The sequence below is a fragment of the Typha latifolia genome, chromosome 8 (genome assembly GCF_019914945.1).
Source record: "Typha latifolia isolate L0001 chromosome 8, TyphaL0001v2, whole genome shotgun sequence".
NCBI lineage: Eukaryota > Viridiplantae > Streptophyta > Magnoliopsida > Poales > Typhaceae > Typha > Typha latifolia.
The window spans coordinates 13,045,456-13,067,334 of NC_133093.1; the positions used below are offsets into that span (position 1 = coordinate 13,045,456).

The 21,879-nt window shown below is 39.3% G+C and overlaps 4 protein-coding genes across 4 annotated transcripts; 1 reads left to right on the plus strand and 3 right to left on the minus strand.

The window, feature by feature from the left end:
* Nucleotides 1-280: 280 nt before the first annotated feature.
* On the plus strand, nucleotides 281-7,270 carry LOC140794256 (DEAD-box ATP-dependent RNA helicase 5). The gene is made up of 13 exons (XM_073146204.1): nucleotides 281-1,396; nucleotides 1,760-1,884; nucleotides 2,021-2,128; nucleotides 3,203-3,283; nucleotides 4,161-4,239; nucleotides 4,735-4,820; nucleotides 4,900-4,956; nucleotides 5,052-5,119; nucleotides 5,434-5,502; nucleotides 5,608-5,701; nucleotides 5,838-6,002; nucleotides 6,088-6,180; nucleotides 6,761-7,270. Exons 1-13 carry the CDS (start codon nucleotides 829-831, stop codon nucleotides 6,854-6,856), a joined length of 1,689 nt encoding a protein of 562 aa, XP_073002305.1. The 5' UTR covers nucleotides 281-828; the 3' UTR covers nucleotides 6,857-7,270.
* Nucleotides 7,271-7,719: 449 nt separating this feature from the next.
* LOC140794258 (probable methyltransferase At1g29790) lies at nucleotides 7,720-9,288 on the minus strand. The gene has a single exon (XM_073146206.1). The coding sequence runs from the start codon at nucleotides 9,056-9,058 to the stop codon at nucleotides 7,871-7,873; it is 1,188 nt and encodes a 395-aa protein (XP_073002307.1). The 5' UTR covers nucleotides 9,059-9,288; the 3' UTR covers nucleotides 7,720-7,870.
* A 394-nt stretch (nucleotides 9,289-9,682) lies between these two features.
* LOC140794257 (plastidal glycolate/glycerate translocator 1, chloroplastic) lies at nucleotides 9,683-12,968 on the minus strand. The gene is made up of 8 exons (XM_073146205.1): nucleotides 12,536-12,968; nucleotides 12,151-12,466; nucleotides 11,688-11,949; nucleotides 11,485-11,600; nucleotides 11,039-11,148; nucleotides 10,719-10,896; nucleotides 10,067-10,196; nucleotides 9,683-9,978 (listed from the first exon to the last, which is right to left on the minus strand). The coding sequence occupies exons 1-8, from the start codon at nucleotides 12,830-12,832 to the stop codon at nucleotides 9,828-9,830; spliced, it is 1,560 nt and encodes a 519-aa protein (XP_073002306.1). The 5' UTR covers nucleotides 12,833-12,968; the 3' UTR covers nucleotides 9,683-9,827.
* Nucleotides 12,969-13,975: 1,007 nt separating this feature from the next.
* On the minus strand, nucleotides 13,976-21,001 carry LOC140794162 (CSC1-like protein At1g32090). The gene is made up of 11 exons (XM_073146063.1): nucleotides 20,407-21,001; nucleotides 19,900-20,052; nucleotides 19,061-19,196; nucleotides 18,630-18,731; nucleotides 18,387-18,506; nucleotides 18,213-18,293; nucleotides 17,630-17,970; nucleotides 16,519-16,764; nucleotides 15,947-16,271; nucleotides 15,215-15,448; nucleotides 13,976-14,354 (listed from the first exon to the last, which is right to left on the minus strand). The coding sequence occupies exons 1-11, from the start codon at nucleotides 20,724-20,726 to the stop codon at nucleotides 14,127-14,129; spliced, it is 2,286 nt and encodes a 761-aa protein (XP_073002164.1). The 5' UTR covers nucleotides 20,727-21,001; the 3' UTR covers nucleotides 13,976-14,126.
* Between the last annotated feature and the right edge of the window lie 878 nt (nucleotides 21,002-21,879).

Sequence of the window (21,879 nt, forward strand, 5' to 3'; positions counted from 1 at the left end):
CTATTTATCCATATAATTGAATCACTTAATTACTTAACAATTTATTTTATATAAATTATCTAATTTAATATTTTTTAGGTGACTTATGATACCTCAACTGACGCTAGTCAAAATAGACCCTTACCGATTTCTAAAGAGGCTTATTTAAGTCCGATAACTCTTTCTTTCTAACATTATACTAACTCTTTCTAAGTGGCCCACCTACCTTAATATATATATCTGTTGCAAGATTCATAAGACTGCACCAAATCTTTTTTCAATTCGGGTCTGGGATGGGGATAAGGTTTTCCACCTCTTTGAGATCCATCTTTTGCTTCATAAAAGGTTTGAACATTTGGGTGTGGAGACCTCATCCTAAAGGTTAAGACACTCCTAAAATCGATCTATGGGTTACCTTCATCAAATTGAGTTTATTAACCTTGGCCCTTAAATATATCAAAAATTAAGGTTTTCATTAAAAACTAAGTTGGAATGAACTTTCAACCAGACTAATTCTAGTAGGGTTGGGGTTGAGTTTCTTCTATAGAGCTTTGCCTTGTCTTGTGGGCTTACTGAGGAAATTAGTTATCATCGTTTCTTCACTTACTCGTTTAGCTGAATGCTATCTAGCTTATTGTGGTTCTATTAGAGAAAGATAAACGGATCAAGGTACAGCTCTACGACCGAATCCGACCCAATATGGCCGCTATAAAGGCCAACCACAGGCTTCGTTGTCTGCCCTCACGTGCCTATCCCATGTCCAAAACCCCACCTCCAAAGCCCTAGAAAACTAACTCCACCTCTTCCTCCTCCTCCCTCTTCTTCTCTGGTTCGCCTCTCGATCTCACGATGGGTCGCAAGCTCGGAGCGCGCGCGTCCCCTTATGGCGAACCAGAAACCCTAGAAATCTCCGAGAACCAGGAGAAGACGAATAGCACCAAGAAGAAGGAGAAGAAGAGGAGCAGGAGCTTGGAATCCGTGAACGGAGATCAAGTCGCGGAAGAAAACTTAAACCTACAGTCTACCGAGAACGGACACGAAGAGCCGAAGAAAAGAAAGAAAAAGAAGGACAAGAAGCAATCCGATGTCGATCTCGATGGATCCAAGGAGGAGAAGAAGAAGAAGAAGAAGTACGATGCCATTGACGAAACGAACAACGCGGAGCAAGAAGAGGAGGACGGGAAGAAAGGAGGGGTGGAGAAGGGCAAATTGGAAGGAAGTAACGCTGTGGTTGTATCGGGGAATAATTCGGAAGATCCAAAGTATGCGGCCTTGGGTTCGTTTGCTGAGTCCAGGCTTCCTGCAGAGGTTCTTGATTGCTGCAAAAGTTTTAGTAAGCCATCGCCGATTCAGGCGCATGCTTGGCCGTACCTCTTGGATGGACGGGACTTTATTGGAATTGCTGCAACTGGATCCGGTAACCTCGTATTTTGATTCATCGGTTTGGTCCTTTGCTTCTTATTACTCACCTACTCGTATTTAATGTTTAAATTTTCATTCTTTTAATATGGTTTTCCTTCATATATCTGTGTCTTAATTGGTCAGGTGTCTGTTATAATACTAGTCGTTAAAATACACCTGGTTTCAATAAAAGATTGAACTTAATGCTAGTTTCTAGTCTTTTATTATGGATTCAGAAAGCGCTTATTAACATTTCTATACGCATGCTGCTGATATGTGAGAGCATGGAAAGTAATTTAGCTCTTCTTTATGGTTTGTAAGCGTGAAAATTAGGATTCTGTTATATAATGCACTAACTTCATATTGTTGTTTGTGCTAGGGAAAACCATTGCATTTGGCGTCCCAGCACTCATGCATATCCTGAAGAAGAGTAACAAGAAAGCATCAAAGAAAGCAGTTCCCAGATGCCTTGTACTCTCACCTACCAGGGAGCTAGCACAACAGGTAAGTGCTGTTATGTTTGTTTTGGATTAGTTCTATATGTCAGATTTGATTTTCTGGATGTTGTTCACATGATTCATGAAATGTATTTGAGGGTTCTAGATGTGGTTCAATAGTGCAATTCTCATTATGGTTTCAGATTGCAGAGGTTCTGAGTGAAGCTGGGTCTGCTTGCGGTATAAAATCAGTTTGTTTATATGGGGGGACTTCCAAAGGGCCGCAAATTTCTTCTCTGAAATCTGGAGTTGTGAGTCACTTGCAAATACCTTTTGCTCTTTGTATCATGCTTAGTTGTTCTCAGAAAATTATTTTATTGGTTCAGCTGTTACTTTCATGTGACTGCATGTAGTCAACTCCTTTAGTAACATATATTAAAATAAAATTTCTGCAATCTGTGAGTATATAATTATGTGACATAAAAACATACATTATGTAACTTAATCCTTAGTACATGCATATAATACAGTTAAGTTCTGCCAAATTAAGGTTTCTTGTTGCACTTACCATGTGATGAGTGCCTAATTAGGCAACTAATAGTTAAGATATTTTGTTATCATATTGCTAGCTTTCTATCATTGCCTATTGGATTCTCTTTATTATTAGAAGTGTGAATGTCTTGTTCTGTGGAAGTTGAAGCATTCGGTTTTGATATAACTATCTGGGCCTGACATACTTGGACTTTTTGTACCCAATTTCTGGTGATGTCCCTTAACTACTGCACCTTTTGGAACTCAATAGGATAATTCTGTCAATCGTTTATCTGTTGATATCTGGAAAGACTATCGTAGATTTTCTATCTCTTGTTGGTTATGTATCGTACCATTGTCTTATGAAATGTTTTCTATTGGTTGCCACATAGTATTGGTTTCTATGCTTTAGGCAATCTCAGAAACTAATATAATTTAGGCTCTTAAACTTTTGCATATGCTGCACCATACTCTGGTATGGTGACTTCATGTAGTACTATTTGATGAATCATCCTGATTTATTTGCCAGAACCTCATGGTTTATAGTTTATAGATTTTATTTTCTTCAGAGATAATAATGACGCTCTGACATTCCTCAGACTCTAAGTTGGGCATAACTGGCCTATGGCATTTTAGAGCTGTTGTTGAATTGAAGGTACATATGTGTATCTGGTATTCTCTAACAATGGATATGAACAATAAACCTTTATCTCTAGGGTTTCTGCTTAGAAGTCCTTGCATATTACTGGTTATATAAATAGTTTGCAAAGTGAAGAAACCATTATTTTCTAGACTATCACCACAAACGCTGGTTGTCTCACCTTAAGTCTTTGTTGAAATTTTGTGCTTTGCAGGACATAGTTATTGGGACACCTGGACGCATGAAAGATCTGATTGAAATGGGCATTTGCAATCTCAATGAGGTTTCTTTTGTGGTGAGCTAACTTTTTCTTTGCAAATCCGCCTTTTGGTCTTCTCTTGTTAATGTTCCCTTAATTAGAAGTTATTGAGAACCAAAGTATTGCACAATCAGCATACTTTTGTAGAAACCACAAGAGATACTATTTACAGCAGATGTCTTCTGCTGCATTTCTAATTGGGCTTTCTTTTCCCTGTTACATGAGTAATAACAATGGATCCCTACATTGAGTTATCTTGAAGGCAACAAACTAATATAATGGAAAATATTGACAATTTTTTTAATGCTCCCCGCTTGCATTTCTTGATCCTTTGATGGTTCCTTCAATGTGTCACTTCTAAAGCTCAACATGTACATTAGTAGAGAAGAACAATTGCATACTGACACTTGATAAGATTTTGCTCTAAACTAAGTGGTCAGGATCTTTGATAGTTGGCATGTATCAAGTTGATGATTGGAATCTATCCTGAATTACCTCTACTTGTACTTGCCTAATATCCTGGAGAGATGATTTTTATGTGGTTCGAAGTTTTGGTTTCAATTTTAACCCCTAGAAGGAAAAATTGGGCCAAAGCTTGCTAGATTTGGCCTTGATCAATGAGTTTTGCTAATGAGGTTCAGTTGGTACTATTAAAGTCTCAGGTGAAGGTCCATTTTTCTTTTTCCCACATTGAATTTTATAGACACATCTTTTAAGAGAAGTGTTCTTTTGCAAGGCCATGATATATCATGTTTTGGGACACATGGGTTGCTATTTTCTTGCTTCAGTTTAAAACAGTCATGCGCACTTTTCACTTCTATAATGGAATTATTTATGAAAAATGCATTTGTTTCTTTCAGAAAAGTAGCTGAATCAGACTTTAAACTACATTTGCACTTTGCAATTTCTGTAGGTTCTTGATGAAGCAGATCGAATGCTTGACATGGGTTTTGAACCTGAAGTTCGGTCCATATTAAGCCAGACATGCTCTGGTTTGCTACTGTCCCCAACTGTTATTACTTGCATATAAGTTAAGCATGCCATGCTAGAAAAGTACTTTTTTTGTGTGTAACTAAATGTGATGCTATGCTCTTCATTTTGGGAGCCTCATGTAATGATACTTCCTTTTCCATCTGATTGTTGGTATCACATATGATTCTTGTGCTTTGATGATGAATTGAGGTTGTTGATTGGTAGTACTGGTATCAAATGCATATTTAAAATTTTGAAATGTCCTTTTCCATCAGTTAGATAGGTTTATGGGTACTTGTCTAGTAATGGAGTATTTGTGCATCTTTTCTTTGGCAAATTTGTACTACAATATTTACTGGTTTAAATATATTCAGTGGGGATGAAAAGTGCATTAGTTTAGGAAGGGGGATTGAGTGACTCAATCCAAGTAGAAGGTGCCATAAGTGGAGAACACCATTCATTTAAGCACATTACTTTATTTTGTATCATGTATAACAATCGTTTCTGCTGCTCAGTGCGCCAGATGGTAATGTTCAGTGCAACATGGCCTCTTGCTGTTCACCTGCTTGCTCAAGAATTCATGGATCCGAACCCGGTTAAGGTGTTCCTCATCCTTTGACTTTTCATAAAAACACTTCTGGCTTCCTTTTGCTATTTTTTTAAATAACTGTAAATTTCAGGTGGTTATTGGATCGGAAGATCTTGCAGCTAATCATGATGTCATGCAAATTGTAGAGGTATGTGCTTGTTCAGGTTAAAGCATGGTAATGTTATTAACAACTTTTCTACTGTTGCACTTGCATACCACTGATGAGTTTGTGCTGATTTGTAGGTTTTGGATGATAGGGCACGCGATTCACGATTAGTTGCTTTGCTAGAAAAGTATCACCAATCCCAAAGGTAGATTCTAAAGTTTTTTTTTTCCTGATTTCTGCTGCATTTATTCGGTCACTTGCCTCATTTGGTATACTTTGCTTCTAACGTCATGAATGCATACCAGAATTACCTAACCTAAGAGGCATTTGTAGTGGGGCCAATTGTTATCTTTAGATATGCAAAGTCACTAGAAGTATTAGACTAGGAGGAAAAATATCAATGGATATGTGCACTCATGTCGTAACTTGTAACATTGTAAGAAAAATGATGGACTTCTTGTTTCTTAACTATATTCTATGATTCGTTGACTGATATTGTTTTCCCTTTTTTTGGCCCAGAAATAGGGTTTTAGTTTTTGTATTGTACAAGAAGGAAGCTGCTCGTGTTGAAACAATGCTTCAGAGAAGGTAGTCTTTTGATATACACTATTATCTTTTAGCTGATCCAATTTGTATGATTTTGCTTCATTTTATGCTGTTGATAAGATCTAAACCATTCATCCTGGTTTGAAGGGGCTGGAAGGTTGTTTCTGTGCACGGTGACAAAGCTCAACATGATCGAACTAAGTCTTTATCACTATTTAAAGAGGGAACATGCCCTTTGATGGTGAGTTATATGCTCGCTTATCATTCTGTTCTTTGGTTAAGTGTTTATACATAGAATAGTGTGTCAGCCACACTGTCAATTCTTCTCTCCTTACACTGATTTTTTTTTCAAATTAAATTCTTGTCAAAATTTGCAGATTGCTACTGATGTGGCTTCTCGAGGACTTGATATTCCTGATGTTGAAGTGGTGATAAATTATAGCTTTCCTCTGACCACTGAGGATTATGTCCACAGGATTGGGAGAACAGGCCGTGCTGGTAAAAAGGGGGTTGCTCATACCTTCTTCACTCAGGAAAATAAGGTAGTAAAATTCTCGCAAGGCGTAGCTTTTTGATTGAAGCACACAAGTCTAAACATGAGGATAATTCTGTTTTGGGAACAAACAGGGCCTTGCTGGAGAACTTGTCAATGTTTTGCGAGAAGCTGGGCAGACTGTTCCTGCTTCCCTCACAAAATTTGGAACCCATGTGAAGAAGAAGGTTTGTATTTTAGCAATTGTATTCCACATGTTCCATTGTTTAGTTAGAGTGAGAAAAGCTTCGATCTTGTTTTAGCAATTGCAGATTGCTACTGATGTGGCTAGTCTTTCCAAGTCTTGTTTTAGCAATTGAGAGTAGGATAAATTTGCCAAAGAGAAGAAGGTTTGTATTATGCACTAGTCTTTCCAAGTCTTCGAGAGCTTCATGGTAGTTATCCTACTAGAAAAAAAAAATAATAATCACAAGGAAGAGGGGGACAAATTCCCTAGGGAGATTGCATTTTACAAAACATGCTTAAATGTTAATTCCTAGCATATAGCGACAGAATTTACAATTCAGGGTAACATGCCATCAGGATGATCATGCTTTAAACTAAGCTTTCATTCCATCTGCTGACCTTTTATCATTGGTTGTGCTTGAGGTAGTATATGTAGCTCTGTATGATCCAAATTTTAGAGTAAGATTTACTTCCACGTGCTGCCATTGTCCTTTAGTAACTCTGGTGACTGAATTGATGTTTACTAAGATCTTAACCTAAAATTCATCCTCTTTACTTTGTAATATACTGTTTCTCCTGCAGGAATCAAAACTTTATGGAGCGCATTTCAAAGAAATAACAGCAGATGCTCCCAAGTCCACAAAGATTACCTTTGCAAATTCAGATGATGAAGATTAATTGTGGAGGTTGATTATTTCTCTGAAAACTTGTGGAAGTCAGATTATTTCATTGTCGTTTCTGACGAAATCCACACATTTTGTTTGTTACTGGTTTATCCGGTAATGCTGAGATCAAACAATACACTTTTAGATCTTCCAGAGGCAGTTATATGACATAAGTTAAAATCGGGTCTGATGCCCTCGAGATCATGTAAAGTAGGAATATGAACAGTTACTGAGAAGGCTGTGTACAAGTAGATATGCGGTCTTCCAGTCCGAATTGTCTTGTTTTTGAACTTTACCACCTTTAGGTGATCATGATTGTGAGAGATGTATTTATCTTTCTGTATTTCTTTTTTAACTTCTCTCTGTAAACTCAGATGTTATATCGGGAGTTTTGGCAGCTACAAATCTATTACTAATTTACTATTTATTTTCCTTTGTGCTGATTATCATGTCATTACACAGGAATTCATGCAAGAATGGAAAATATGGATCACTTTTTCTAGGCAATGCAATAATTCTCAGTTGATTAAAATAAAAGGGTTTTTTTTTCCCGAGTTTAAAGTTTAGCATTAAATATGGATCACTTTTTCTCGGCAGAAAACATCCTTCTTCTTTCTTGACCCCGAACGAAAAGAGAGATGGGAAAAGGACGCAGGAACGACTCGTTTCATCGTATCACAGTTGTCTTCACGAGCTTACCATTGAAGTGCTCCTTTGTTACAACTGATTCCTTTTGTAGCAATTAGTACAAGGGAGTACTGCCCAGCTGTCGCCCACAACGTAATCTGGTGGCAAACCACTAGGATTTCTAGTTCGCCCAATAAAAACCTCAAGAAAAGCAACATTTAAATAAATACAACGATCGAGGAAGCAGCGTGACTCCTTAACATGCTTTTTATTACGCCTTTAATTTAGCCAAAAAGAAGAAAATAAAATAAAAAAATCATCTACCGACTACAGCAGTATCCGTCGTAGAGATCAAGAAGAATAAAACAAGAAGATCTGCGCCTTCCGATACCCCCTCTGATCACGCGGCCTTGGCGGCAAACGGCTTCTGGAGCAACGCGGTGAGATACACCTCCCCGTTCTTAACCCCACCACTATCGGTCTTATTCCCGACGGCCCATTTAATTATCCGGTACCCGAGCCGGTTAATCATGGGGGCATAAACGGGATCCAGATCCACTCCTTTGCAGAAGAAGTGGTCCACCCACAACAACCCCCCCGGCCTTAAAACCCTATCGGCATCGTAGATCAGGAACTCCATTGACGGTGCCGGAATCCACCGGTTCACGGCGTGGCCGGTCCGGACGAGATCGAGTACCCCGTCGTGGACCGGAAACCGCTGCTGCAGCGGCGCGTGGAGCGGGACGAGGCCTCGGAGGGCGGTTGCCTCGGAGTAGGGGGCGCCGAGATCCATGGTGGTGGTGATGACGGTGGCGTTGGCGAGGAGGCGGAGGCGGGCGGCTAGGGTGCCGGTCGCGCCGCCGACGTCGAGGGCGAGGCGGATCGGGGCAGCGCCGGATGATCGGGCGAGGAGGAGAAGGTGGGGGAGGGTGAGATCGAGGTTGGATCTAGCGGACATGAAGCGGAGGGACTCGGTTTTGAGGAGATCGAAGCCGAGGGAGGAGGGGAGGCAGGAGAAGGAGCGGCAATGGGAGGAGGGCCAGAGGACGGCGGAGTCGGGGAGAGGAGAGAATGGATGGGAGGGGAGAGGGGAGGAGGGAGGTTTAGGTGGGGTCGGGGAGAAGCAGCGGCGGCGAGGGAGAGGGTGGCAGCCGCGGAGAAGGAGGGGTTCTGCGACGGAGTGGAGGTCGTCGGGGCAGAGGGAGAAAGGGGTGTAAGACATGAAGCGGCGGAGGAGGTCGGGGTTGTCGGAGCAGGCGGAGGCGATGGGAGAGAGACGGGAGTAGAGGAGGAGCTCAGGTGGAGGAGGTGGAGATGCTTTGGAGGAGGAGGAGGTGGTGGTGGTGGTGGGTGGGGAATGGAGATGGGTGAGGTGGGAGATGGTGGCGCGGATGGTGTGGAGTTGGCGGAGGAGGTGGTCGGGGACGTCATGGTCGTCGGCGTCGGAGAGGTGGGGAGAAGGAAGGTGGGATGAGGAGGAGAAGCGAGTGGAGGAGAGATGGTAGAGGGAGAGGATGTTGGTGGCTACCATGGCTAAGAGGAGGAGGAGGTTGAGGCCCATGCCTACTCCCATTCTCTCCTTCCTCATCTCTCTGATTAAAGTTCAACTATGCCTCTCTCTCTCTCTCTCTCTCTCTCTCTCTCTCTCTCTCTCTGCTTTACTCTCTGTTCCCACTCACTCACACACACACACACACACACACACACTCTCTATCTCTCTTTATTGGTGTCAGAGATCTATCTATATATATATATATATATAGTGATGTTTTAACTTTTGACGGTCTAACTATTCTACCCACAGGTGAAGAAAAAAATAAAAAATACCCACAGCTCAAGAATGGATCCTCTGCGGCATCGCTGCAGGAATATCCTGCTTCAAGCTAGTTATGCTACCTGGCACTTGGCTGGCACAGTCGGATTGGCTCCAAAACATGTCAGGTACTCATAAGTAAGTAGCCTCAATGCAGTAGATTCCTGCATTCTAAAATACAGCGAATCTCCTCCTCTAAAGATTTTTAAATATTTTTTTAAAAAAGAAAGTAAATACTAGTATCTATCAGTTGCATTGCCAATTTTCGCTCCTCGAAGGCATATTTTATGCAAAACGAAATTTGAATTGCTGCTTTTTTTTATAAAAGATTCATCACCGGGGTTTTATCGAAAGAAGGGGAATAAAAAAAACTATACAGATAAGGAAGTTGTACGATAATTTAAAGAACAAAGGAGTTGGCCCCTTTAATGTATGGCAGATTCAATGGAACTTCCGCCATGTTTGCAGGTTACAAGCAAGTGCAGAGTAGAATTATGATCCAAAAAAAGGCAAAAGTTAAGTTGAAGCAAAGTAAGCAAGAGCTTTACCCAGCTATCAGCAGCAAGCTTTGCCTCACGGCAGGAACGGAGCAAATCAGCGAACCGAATATTCCAGTGAGAGCATAAGCAATAGCACAAAATGGAAGAGCCTCAGGTTCCTTTGCTGACAATGCAGCAGTCCCCAGTCCATGAGCACTGAGTAAGAAGCATATAGAGCCTCAGATATAAAAGGTGATCTCATAGGCATGCCAGAGTTGTAAATCATGTTAGTTTGAGGAGGTACCTGGATGCCGTTGCTACACCGCGAGCAATAGGGTCATTCAGACGAAGTTTATCCATTACTGCTTGGACAAAGTTTGCACCAATAAGACCAGTGAGGACAACCACAGCAGCCGTAAGAGATGAGTTTACACCTAAACCACACAAAGGATAATGTATCACACAAGTACTTGAATAATTAGATGACATAAAACAGTCTTAATATTTATTGTGGAGGAAGTACGAAGGAAAACATAAAAAGAAGTGTTGAGTAGGATGAATTGTTCACAGACTAGATTTACTATATTCTGCTGTATTTGAGGTTATGTTCTCTATTGTTTGAGGGCAATTGTGTCTTTTCTCATATTCATGTTGTCTTCTTCCTCACAGCGCTTCCAACCTGAACTTGACAAATAACTCCCATAGTACTGGTGGACTAATATCTACCGGATTCGTTCAACTCATCTGAAATACTTTTAGCTTATATTAATCTCAATTGCTCCTACAACCAAAATGAAGGTGAGACAAGCAAGAATTTCATCTTCATCTGGTGATGTTGACGAACAAATGGTACATGCTCACTTTTAAGCATCTATCACGATCTTTCTTTTATGTAGAATATGATAATGCAGATACTTGGGAAGCAAAAGCCTTATAGAGTGAGTAGCAGGACATACCTTCGAAGAAGGACACTATGCTCAAGGCAAGTGCCACAGTTATACACCTTGGTAAAATTGATATAGTTAATGTTGGCTCTAGTCCGATGACTCGCCCTATAAAAGCAGTTGAGTACAAGGAGAAAATGGCCGCAATGATGACTGATGAGAAAATCTCTGCAGCATGCCTCTTCACAAGCTAATAGAGCCAAGAATAATCAAAGGTATCGTTTAGGCATGATAGTCCACCATATTTCCTACATAAGATCTTGCTCTAGCATGTAATTTAATGAAACCAAAAAATCACTTGTAACAAGTTTCTCTAGGAATGGAGCAGTAACCTTTCTCTGTTTGAACATTGAAAAAGCAAATGATATGATAACAGATCCCAGAAAACCCATCAGAATATCACCAGCTCCAGGATTTGATGACGCTTTAGTGAGATAGTTACCTGCAGAAAGATTTATTTTAAGACGTCCTATATCAAAAACTTAACAAGTCTAAATTAGTGTATCACAAAACTAAGAATATATTATAGACTGTATCTTCATGTTCAGATGGCATCATGGCATTCATTAGCAAGCATATTTGTGAAATCCCAAGTCTTAGATCCTAGCTAGAGCTATGTTAACTGGTTGCCTGTTTTAGTTGAATGAGAGTAAAATTGAAATTCTATGCTATGCCATATTCATCTAAATCTTTCTGCACGAAAACAGATCAAATGCGCATCCATAAAAGAAGAAATAACAAAAATTTCAGACATAATGTCAAGAGATAGGCTATAAACCTAGAACAGCATCCGTTCCAGATCGTGAGAAATACCCATATGCTACTGCTGCCACATCTGCAGAAAATGCACAGCAAATGATTGGATGGAACACTTTTTTGACATCAGATGGTAACCTGAAGGCACACAAGGAAAATTAGACTGTCACAGATATGCAATTGCAAAATATGTTGTGTTATTGAAAGGTGTAACAAGCATATTACCCAGAACCAAACATGTAGCCCAAGACTGTGGCAGCAAGTAGGAAAGGGAGGCACGTTCGTGCACTTGTACCAAGTGCTGTTGGGTAAACGAATGCAACGGCAAAAGATGAAAGGAAGATAGCAGTCCAAGCCCAAAGTTCCACTGCTGTAAATGGGGAAGGCTTTGTCATGGGCTCAGCCGGTATCATCTCAGTCTTCACAATTCTTCTCACAGTGATGGCTGTATATCCTGCAACAGTGAGTGAAGCCAACCAGCCACCAACTAGAGAAACAAGATGAAGAAAACAAGTTAGTTATCAGATTGAAAACACATGACCAACATAAATTGCTTTGAAAAAATAAATAACATAAATTGCTTTAAGAAACTACCTCTGGCATTTCTTCATACAATTTGTGCGCACAAATTACCACATTCATGTTAGCTTCGACAACAGTAGCAGGACAATCAAAAGGGAACACATACCTATGATTATGCAAATCTTGAGCCCTGATGCTGCAGGGACATCCCTCACTGCAAGGGGCAAAACTACCAACGAAGGAACGTAAAACAATGGAAGCCACCTCTGGATGAACAACGTCGCCGGCTCGAAAAAGTTCATAAAGCCCGTCGCGATCGACGGGGCGACAGAATCGAAGATGGTCAGCACGGAGAACACGCAGAACATCCCAAAAAGTGCACTTGGAAACTTAATAGATGCCGCTACGAACGCCTGCTTGAGAAGCTTATCCGCTGCAAGGATTATCCCAAGAGACACCACCAGATGCAAGATTTGAACGACCTATAACACACCCATTTCTCAGAATCAAACCACTACGAAGTATTCGAAGGATGAATCAATCGCACTCACGCTGGGAAATCGAAATGTAGCAAGGCCATCTTGCGCGCCTGTGGATCTGACTGGAATTAGACTATTACGCCTGGAAGCATCATTGCCATTGTGCCCAAAACCCAATCTGGCTCCAAGAAATCTAATAGGAACCGAGCTAGCTCTTCCTCCATTCGATGTGAATTGGGATGAAATGGATCTCTGCGGAGTGGCCTCTTGGGATCGTAGAAGAAGAATCGATTGCTTTCTGGGTAGTAATCTGGGGCAGCTGCTAGCGAAGAGAATTGGGAGGGTCGAAATCGTAGAAGCAGCACCCATCGAGGATTAGCTTGGGAGTGAACTCTGCACAAGAACCAATCTTTTACATGGTTGTAACTCTCAGCGGAGACCAATGTCTTGTGGACAGAAATGGTCGTTTTGGGATGCGAAGGATTGGATTCCATCACTTTCAAGAGGAACAAGGCATTTCCCCGGGAAAATTGGAAATTAGTAGCCCATTGCCTAATACGGACATTGCGGGATGGTTATATATATATATATATATATATATATTAAACTGTTTACAGTTTGGATTTTGAAATCCTCAAACTGGTGGAATTTAATTGATTTGAAATTCGTTTCATTTCAATTTCTAAAATCAGATTTTAATTAATTTCATTAGATTTATGGGTTTGGATGATATTCATTTACCATTTAACTTTTATAAATCTTAAAACCAACTCTTAAATTAAAGCTTAATGAAATAAATAGTTTTTTGTGTGATTATTCACGACCCCGAAGGCTAGATATAGATTGAACAAAAGGTCTAACCTCTTCATAGATACAAAAACACTTAAACCCTATTAAGTTTTTAGTCAATATAGTAAGCTGCCTAGTCTAAGCTTTAAGTCATGTGCGTCGTTGAACAATTGATTCGAACCAAATGTAGCTGAGACCTGCTTCAAGTTATTGCGTTGCCGAACTGCTCCTTGAAGCTAACCGCACTGTCGAGTCATTAACTGAGTCAAATAAAACCACAAAATAATTTATTCATAATATTATTTGTCGTTAGAATTGAACACATGACCTCAATAATCATAGAAAAGATATCGTCCAGTTGGTTGGTAATGAGATAAATTCTTACCTCGTTATGGACAACAAGATTAGATAAATATCAATTCGATTTCATTATTTTCCAAACAAAGGAATTCGTTTCTAAATAAATTCAATTTATATTATATCTAAAATTAGTTTCAATCATACCCTAAGTTTTTTTTAAGGAAAAGACAGCAACCCCGTTTCATTAAAACTTAAAATACAATAATCTCCGTGTCAGAATAGAGGTACCGACACAAAGGGTTTACACTTAACTATAAACACCTGCCGAGAACCAACCAACAAGATATCACCCCCTCCACCTCCAGAACAACACAAGGCCAACACGAGAAAAACAGCACAAAAATGTCTCGGACAGAAGCACCATTTTCCATAACCACAGGTTTCACTAATCAAGACATCAAAGTAAGTTTGGACATTTACATTTGCTTTTTGCATAATTAAGTGGAGAAAAGGAGGTGAGAGAAGAAAAAAAAAATTACAAGGATAAAATTTAGGAATTCATCCAAGAAAAAGCTCACGGTTCAAATTCATAATGATACACGTAATGCGGTGGAGATGGGGAGCTGATTTCACTCCTCGCAGGTGAGGACACATGAGATTGGCCTTTGTCTACTCTGATCTGTCCCATTTCCTCATCTTCAAAGGCATGGAAAATTGGGTGCAAGTAAGCATCAGCTAAGAATGCTTTAATATTTAGATTAGGTTCTGAAGCTCGCTCCAGTGTGTCCTTTTCCATTGCTTCCTGAAATTATATATGAAAATAAAATCATGGGGGCAGAGAAAAGCCCAAGAGGAATCAATGAGAAATCTTCAAACAGCAACCATACAATTAAAATAGTGTGGCGATAATTTATGGAAAGAATAAAGTTTTCGATGAGGTAGGTGTTAGGGCCACTGAATGAGCAAGTTATAGTGCAAGGCAGGAACTTTGAGATCGATTACAGAAATGGACCTATGTTACATCTGAAATAAGCAATCACATGTAATAATGCTGTGAGTTTGTAATACAAAGTTTGAATATGCTGCCACTAGTCTCAGATTCAGAAGCAAGATAAGAGATACTGAGACAGTATGGCCATAAGCTTGACATTTTCTTAACTAGAATGAATAATTATCGCTATGTGACCTTTTCGAAGGTCTAAGCTTTATCTTTTCCTGTAAATTTAGAGGTATGAAATCAAGTAGGCTACTATCTCCTATCTGCTTGATAAGATAGATAAGTGACAAAAATCAGAACATAACGGAGCATCAATTTAATGCCAAGGAAAAGAAAATGCTACTATCTCCTATCTGCACAAATCACCAAAAACTCAACAGAAAATTTTAATTACAAGTGTATGCAAGAAGACGATATGATGCACGCTTAGTGAGGAGGGATTCTAGCATGCTTGCATGATGAAGCAAATATGTCCGATGTACTACAAACTTTGGAAATTTAAAAAAACTTCCATCATATTCTGGTTAACATGAGATGTCATGTCACAAAACTAAGAGTTTGGAATCTATTCACTCAAGAATGTTTAAAAGAAAAAAAACCACAAATAAGTTAGTATAGTGTTGTAATGTAAAAGCAGCTTCCAAAGGACTAGAGAGAGAACTCACCTCTAACGGATATTTCCTAAAAGCAGGTTCAAAACGGCTTTTGCAGTATTTATGAAACCATAACGTCAATACAGGTAATACAACAAGTAAAGGAATGGAGTTAGCAGCTTTCTTAGTGCTGAGCAAACCAAGTAAAAGCACATGGGAAATCAGCAAGCTTGCTATTATGCGGCTATGAACATGTGGCCAAAATGCACCAGCACTTTCATACTCCTGATTATAAACATTTATAATCTGAAACCAGAAAAAGAGTAGCTAGGTTAGAGGCTAATGCTTCAGAGAATGGTACGAGAAAATCCATAACTTACGGTAAACTTCCTGAATATATATATATAATCCTTAGTATTCTAAAATTTTAGGAAACTAATAAACTCAACATGCTAAATTTTAGGAGAGATGATTGCCAGTCATCAAAGTTTCCCAATCTGCATGCCATCTTGAATAAAAGGTATAATAATATCTTTCATCATAAAAGCATTCAGTTGGAAGTAACGCAGCATGCACAAGCATGTTTTTCAACCAGTTCATCAAAAAGGGTAAAAACTAGAAAGTTTTTTTATGGAAATCTATCAAAGACAAAATCATACATAAAGCCATGCAACAGTTATATATAGATAATGTCATAGTGAGAACCAGCCACAATCTCACTGCAACAAAACCATTAAAATGATTCTTTACTAATGCACCAAAGTAAAGCAGGTAAAGCTAAAGAGGTTCCATAAAGCAACTGACCTGGTGTCGATAGACAAGAAATGCTAAAGCAAAGAATATTAGTATGAAAGGAAGAAGAATCGGAGTGACTACAGCATAGACAAGCCCAAGAAGAAAATAGAGTTGGAGTGTTGGAAGGGTTTCAGGAAGTCCTATACTTCCAGGATCCATTGCCTTCTCTCTGTCTCTTTCTGTTTTCACTAGGAACATGTTTTTGAGATGGTAAATGACCAGCGGCTTCACCCTAAGGATTTCATTAGCAATGCCAGCCCATCCATCAAGCATTATGTATGTCATGAAAAAGGTGGCTTTCATTGGTATAGATACTCCAATTGTCCTTGGGATCCTGAAAAAAGATATCACCATAAGATTTATGAAAAAATATTACTGTGAGCATCACCAGCAAGCCAGATACACTATGGTGCAAGACTATCACTCTAGAACTAAAAATGCCTACAAGTTCGGAAGAAGTTACGACGATGATGTATATTACAAACGTTATTTTCACTTGATGGATAAATTTGTTTAAGCTGTGTTTCATTAATCTATAGCTGCATAAAATAAATGAATTGTTAAGAAGGAGAAAGAATTACTGGGTAGGTGGTTGATGAAGGAAAGAGTAAAGTTGTTCAAAAGCCGTTCCAGCAATTATGCTTCCCAGGAATACATTCACCAACATAAAGTAGTAATATTTAGCAGCTGCCTTTCTTTCAAGTGACGACAATGACAGGTAGCCTTCTACTTTTGACATGATTATAAGAACAGCTGGCAGAATGTAAAGGAATATCTTCAAAGCTAGACCAGGAAGAAATCCTTGCAAGAAGGATTTAACAACCGTTCTGCGAAAAAAAAGGATGAGATGATCATGAGACGCAATGAGATCGAACAAGTTTCATATATAAGAAAATTCCACAACCTTCACTAAAACAATCCTATAAAGAGCATAACATGTTAAGCGCCAGACTCCAGTGTAATTATTAAGCTAACCACTAAATACAAGCGAATATTTCATTTAAGTCCTAACAAAAATGCAGAAGATAAAAGGTTAAGAAGAGAAAAGAAAGCAGAACTAGAACTATCTATTATATAGAGAAACAACACAATCTGATGTCAGATGTATAGATAATCCTAAGTCAGGGACTTTGGTAAGTGCAGAAAAATGAAAATATTAACCCATAATCAAATAAAAGAAAATCGTACAATAGCTGATGGCTTATGACATATAATATAAGAACCAGTCACAGCATAGAATTAATTATCAAACCATATCCTTCTGAAAATGGGAATGGGAAGATTCAGAGAGAATTTATGCATACAACTATTAGTGGTGTGAGTTGGAAGATACCAGCCAAAGTAGTGATGCTCCAAAACTAGTAGTGAATGCATAAGTGAACATATCAATTAAAAAATCTAAACTGATAACTATTTGTAAAAATCATATTTTACAATGCATCCACTAAAATATCGCAAGCACGTGATTCACATCCAAGTATCCAACTAGCTAATAAGAAACTGGAAATGAGAGAGAGAGAGAGAGAGAGAGAGAGAGAGAGAAAGAGAGAGAGAGAGAGAGAGAGAGAGAGAGAGAGAGAGAGAGAGAGAGAGAGAGAGAGAGAGAGAGAGAGAGAGAGAGAGAGAGAGAGAGAGAGAGTGCATTCTAACCAAATTGTCATAAAGAATTAGGACACAACCTTTGAAACTTACATTTCTATTACCGGCCTGAGAAAAGGAGCAACTTTTTCAAGACCCTCGAGATTTGCAAGAGATTGGACGAATGCAATAGGTATCATGTAAAAGAAAACGAGTGCAAATACAGATATAGATATCAGAAGCCTTCGAATATTGAGAGATACAAACGGTATGGCCAGATTCTGCCAATAAACATCACGTGGTTCAGGTGCCCAATCAGTTAACCACTGTGTAGGATTCTTGCTTTGTTGTGTCTGTGCACACACAGCAGCTCCCCATCTTGAATCAAATGTGGCAAAAGCTACAGGCATGATAGACTTTGGATCATTAAGAACCCTCTGACGCTCAGATGATATCTGAAGAAAAGAAAAAAAATAGAATCACTAATCCTCTTTAAGCATCTTATGGAAGCATTAAGAAATCATTTGCTCAATTGACTATGTGCAGTGAGTACAGAGTCGCAAGATTACATCAATCGGTTCCATGCTACTTTAGACACGAAAGAAGGAAATCAATAGTGTTCAGATTGTATATCTTCTGAGAGGTGCATGCTCGTGAAGGCATTATCCTGGAGGAAAACATATCACACTAAGCTTACCTTCTTATCAAGCTCACTGATTCTCTCCCTGTAGTAGTCAATGGCATCCACTCTCTTACCACAAAGACAAAGAAATCCTGTCTGCAATACCAAATAGGTCAACTTATTAGACAGGCAGTTGATACATTGTCAAATGATTTCTTCCATAAAGATGGAAGGCTCATCATTGTATACCTTTGCAGTTGGCCTTCTTTCTGGATGCCGCTCGAATTTGAGCTGATAGTAGTCCAACCAATTCTGAAGTCTATCTTTTTGCTTGACTAGTTTAGCATATTTGTTTGCATTGTAAACAGCCTGATGGTAGAGATAATAAAAAGATAACAATTGCCATACTGAAGTTGAAGTAAACATGAGATAACCAAATACCGTAAAAGAAATTAGAAATAAACTTGGATCAGTAGTATATTGATCAAGTACCTGGTGACCAATATAGTGGTCAGGATGGTTTCTCTGAAAGAACTGTTCCACAGTCTGAGATGTTGAATGCCCTGCTATATGTGGCACATTTCTAACTACAACCTGAAAAAAGGTATCAGGACAGTATATTAAAAATGATCCAGCAATATGGAGCTTCAGAGAGAGGAATTATGTGTAAGTCATACATAAGCCAAAAAGGACACTTATTGGTTTGGTCAGAGATAACCAATTTAGAAGAAGGCATCCTCTCAGCAGCACTGAGAGAGATCATTCTTTTGTTACTCTTAGTTGCATGCCTCTAATTTTACTTATCTCCTACTGGTCACAAGAGTACTTATTGTGGTAATGTTAATACTTATCAACTTCAGGGAATAAGGGAACCTATTGATACAATTTTTAGCACAAAAGGCAACTATTGCCAGCATACTTACAGTGAATTGGTCAACACGGCGATGTTTTGAAGCCAAGAAATGTAATCTCATAAAGACCACGTTATCATACTCTTTGAAGAGCATGTAACACGTCCAGAATGTAAACAGGTACGCCATTAATAAGTGAATAAAGAACCTAAAATGAAACCCAGATAACCAAAATCAGATTTGCATTAAACAATGTTAACAACACAATAAACCTGGAAGGGGAAAAAGAAAGTATTTCAAAAGTGCAAGAGAAGTCTCTTATATGGAAAATAATATGAAAGGAAAACTGAGAAACCTGATGAATGACCAAAAACACATATATGACTTGTTAAACTTCATTCTTTTGAGTATTGGTGCTATATGACATGGAGCAAGACTGATTGGTGGAACTTAAAAATAAAACTTTGTAGGCCAAGAAAGTGACAAAGAAACAGATCTCTGATATGGTAAGCTACTTTCTAGCTCACTGAAAACAACTAGCTCATTGAAAACACATATACTACTCCTGGTCAGAGGAAGGTTCTCTTTGGCAAAATATATGCACATCATAATCTAAGCACACCATTAGACTATCAATCTTTTTCTATAAGCTTCCCCAGTTCCTCCAACCCCAAATTCTATTAACCTGACAGCTTGACCATGCCATAGACACACACATGTACTCTTTGACAAAATATGTGCACATCAGAAGAAGAAATGTAGGGAAGAGAGAAACTTCCAATTGTTACGAGTCTTATAAAGTTCCTTGATAGTAATAGATGACAGTAATAAATGAGAAAAAAAAACCATCAGAATTAAAGCTGTAGGCACATGAAAGACATATCTTTTTGGTAAAAGAAAACCAGAATTACCTTTGAGATCCAGGACTAACATTTGATATTGAAAGCTTATCAATGTCACTGAAAACAACTTCCTTTCTCAGATTAAGTAATGTACCACCAGAAACATTAGCAGGAATAAGAACCAACAGCGCGAGAACTGTCATTGGTGCAAAAATTTTCAAACTGTCAAGGAAGAAGAGCGAATATGTTAAGAGAGATAATCTAAAATAGTTCAACTAGAATGAGATGACATACAAACAAACGTGTCTACATGAAACCAAAAACGTCGTAAAGATATGAAGAAATTATAGAAAGAACTAAAAATATAGATGCATGACGAACAAAAGAAATGCTTCTTGAAATCGAAATCAAAATCAAGTCATTTGCCTCAACGGTTTAATCAGAACAACCAGACGTTCGAACTCAGTTTCACAAATCAAGCAAAGGTGAATTATTTAGTAGTCCCAGCGAAACAAAAAAGATGACTTTTTTCTTTCTACTCTAATAGCCAAGAACCAAGTAGAATTCATGACATACCCAAGAATGTAAATCCGAAGGTAGACCGCGGAATCCAACCCGGCGTGCTGAATAATCTCCGCCTGGCTCATCCGCAGCGCGCCCGGTATCCAATTCAAGAAGGTCAAATAAGTCCATATATTAAGGTTCACAAACTTTCCAACCCCGTGGCCGCCGGACCTCGACCGGGAGCCTTTCCTATCACCAATTATATACCATTTCGGGAAATAGACCCTATCGTTGATGGGTTGAATCCTGAGAACCGCAAACAGGAGAAGGAAAGCGAAGGCGCTCACAATGTTGATGAAGGCGGAGACACCCAAATCCTCCAGAGTAGCCATTGATCAGCAGCAAACCAAAAGAGCTCCAAGAAACAAATCAAATCATGGGAAAGGTTAAGGGTTCTTGGTGAGAAAAAAGGAGGTCGGAAAGAGATGGATTTTGGAAAAGGATAAGGAGAAGGAGAAGGAGAAGGAATCAAACCAGAGTGGAAAGAGATGAAAGTGGAAGTTAGTGAGGACGAGACTTGCAGGAGGGAAGAAATTCTATATAGAATATTTTATTTGCGTATAGCCGCATACAAAGAGAAGGCGACTAGAGTCCAGTTCTCGTGTGTGCTCTGCTCTTCCAGAATAAGCCATTTAAGCACAGTTTGGCTTCCTTTCTGGTGGACCGCCAGTGCTAGAAACTTTCGTCTGGATGAGTCAATAGTAACGTGACGATTCGACGGTACAATCCAAGGTAAGTTGTTCCGGCATATTAGTAGAATTAAAGTCGCCCACTTGCTGGTCGCTAGTTGCTACCCAGAAAACGGAAAGCACCTATTCCGGTTGCCGTCCTTGAGAGGGTCGGCGTGCGCCGAACGAAAGTTCCGATTATACCCCGAAGAAGTGTCGTAATTTACCTGCGTATCCTCCACCCTTGTTACTTCCGACGGTTGGACGATCTATGACCGTTGATCGAAAGATAAACGGATCAGATGGCCATTAATTATGGGGCGACTTTTTGTCTACTCTTGGTGCTGTCGGCTGTCCCCACGTAGGCACATGGGGGTGGGGAGCATGATTACGAAGATACATCGCCGGTTCATCCGGAACGGCGTTAGTTTTTGTATTATTATTTTGATTCTTTTTTTTAAATAAAAAAAAAATTATCACCACCGTCATGTGATCAAGTATGTGCTGGCCTTCACCATTATGAAGCTCCATTTTAATGATATTTATCCAAGAGATACGAGTAATTATTGTGGGTGCGTTAGTTTATGAGTGGTTGGTACGATTTACTTTCTCTTCACGCGTTTTAACTTTTAAGGAATCATAAAAGAGACGTGGCTGCTTTAGAAAAAAGTTCCTTTGAGCTGTTGTGGAACGTGCCGCCAATTATCCAAGAACTTAGTCTAAGTGGAGCTACGTTTTTATATGTTTGGAAATATGGGGTTCCCTCTAATAGGGAAAGGGGCAATAATCAATTTGCTTGTGCATCATGAGGTCTCTA

Coding starts and splice junctions, on each gene's coding strand:
- LOC140794258 (XM_073146206.1), bottom strand. CDS start 9,058: ATGAGGAAGGAGAGAATGGGAGTAGGCATGGGCCTCAACCTCCTCCTC.
- LOC140794256 (XM_073146204.1), top strand. CDS start 829: ATGGGTCGCAAGCTCGGAGCGCGCGCGTCCCCTTATGGCGAACCAGAA. Junction 3,284..4,160: donor TCAATGAGGTTTCTTTTGTG/GTGAGCTAACTT, acceptor CAATTTCTGTAG/GTTCTTGATGAAGCAGATCG. Junction 6,003..6,087: donor TCTTCACTCAGGAAAATAAG/GTAGTAAAATTC, acceptor GGGAACAAACAG/GGCCTTGCTGGAGAACTTGT.
- LOC140794162 (XM_073146063.1), bottom strand. CDS start 20,726: ATGGCTACTCTGGAGGATTTGGGTGTCTCCGCCTTCATCAACATTGTG. Junction 16,272..16,518: donor CTTCATCAACCACCTACCCA/GTAATTCTTTCT, acceptor ATCTTTTTTCAG/GATCCCAAGGACAATTGGAG. Junction 15,449..15,946: donor TTCTTGTCTATCGACACCAG/GTCAGTTGCTTT, acceptor TTCTGGTTTCAG/ATTATAAATGTTTATAATCA.
- LOC140794257 (XM_073146205.1), bottom strand. CDS start 12,832: ATGGGTGCTGCTTCTACGATTTCGACCCTCCCAATTCTCTTCGCTAGC. Junction 11,950..12,150: donor CAAGATTTGCATAATCATAG/GTATGTGTTCCC, acceptor TTGTTTCTCTAG/TTGGTGGCTGGTTGGCTTCA. Junction 10,197..10,718: donor CATAGTGTCCTTCTTCGAAG/GTATGTCCTGCT, acceptor TGTGTGGTTTAG/GTGTAAACTCATCTCTTACG.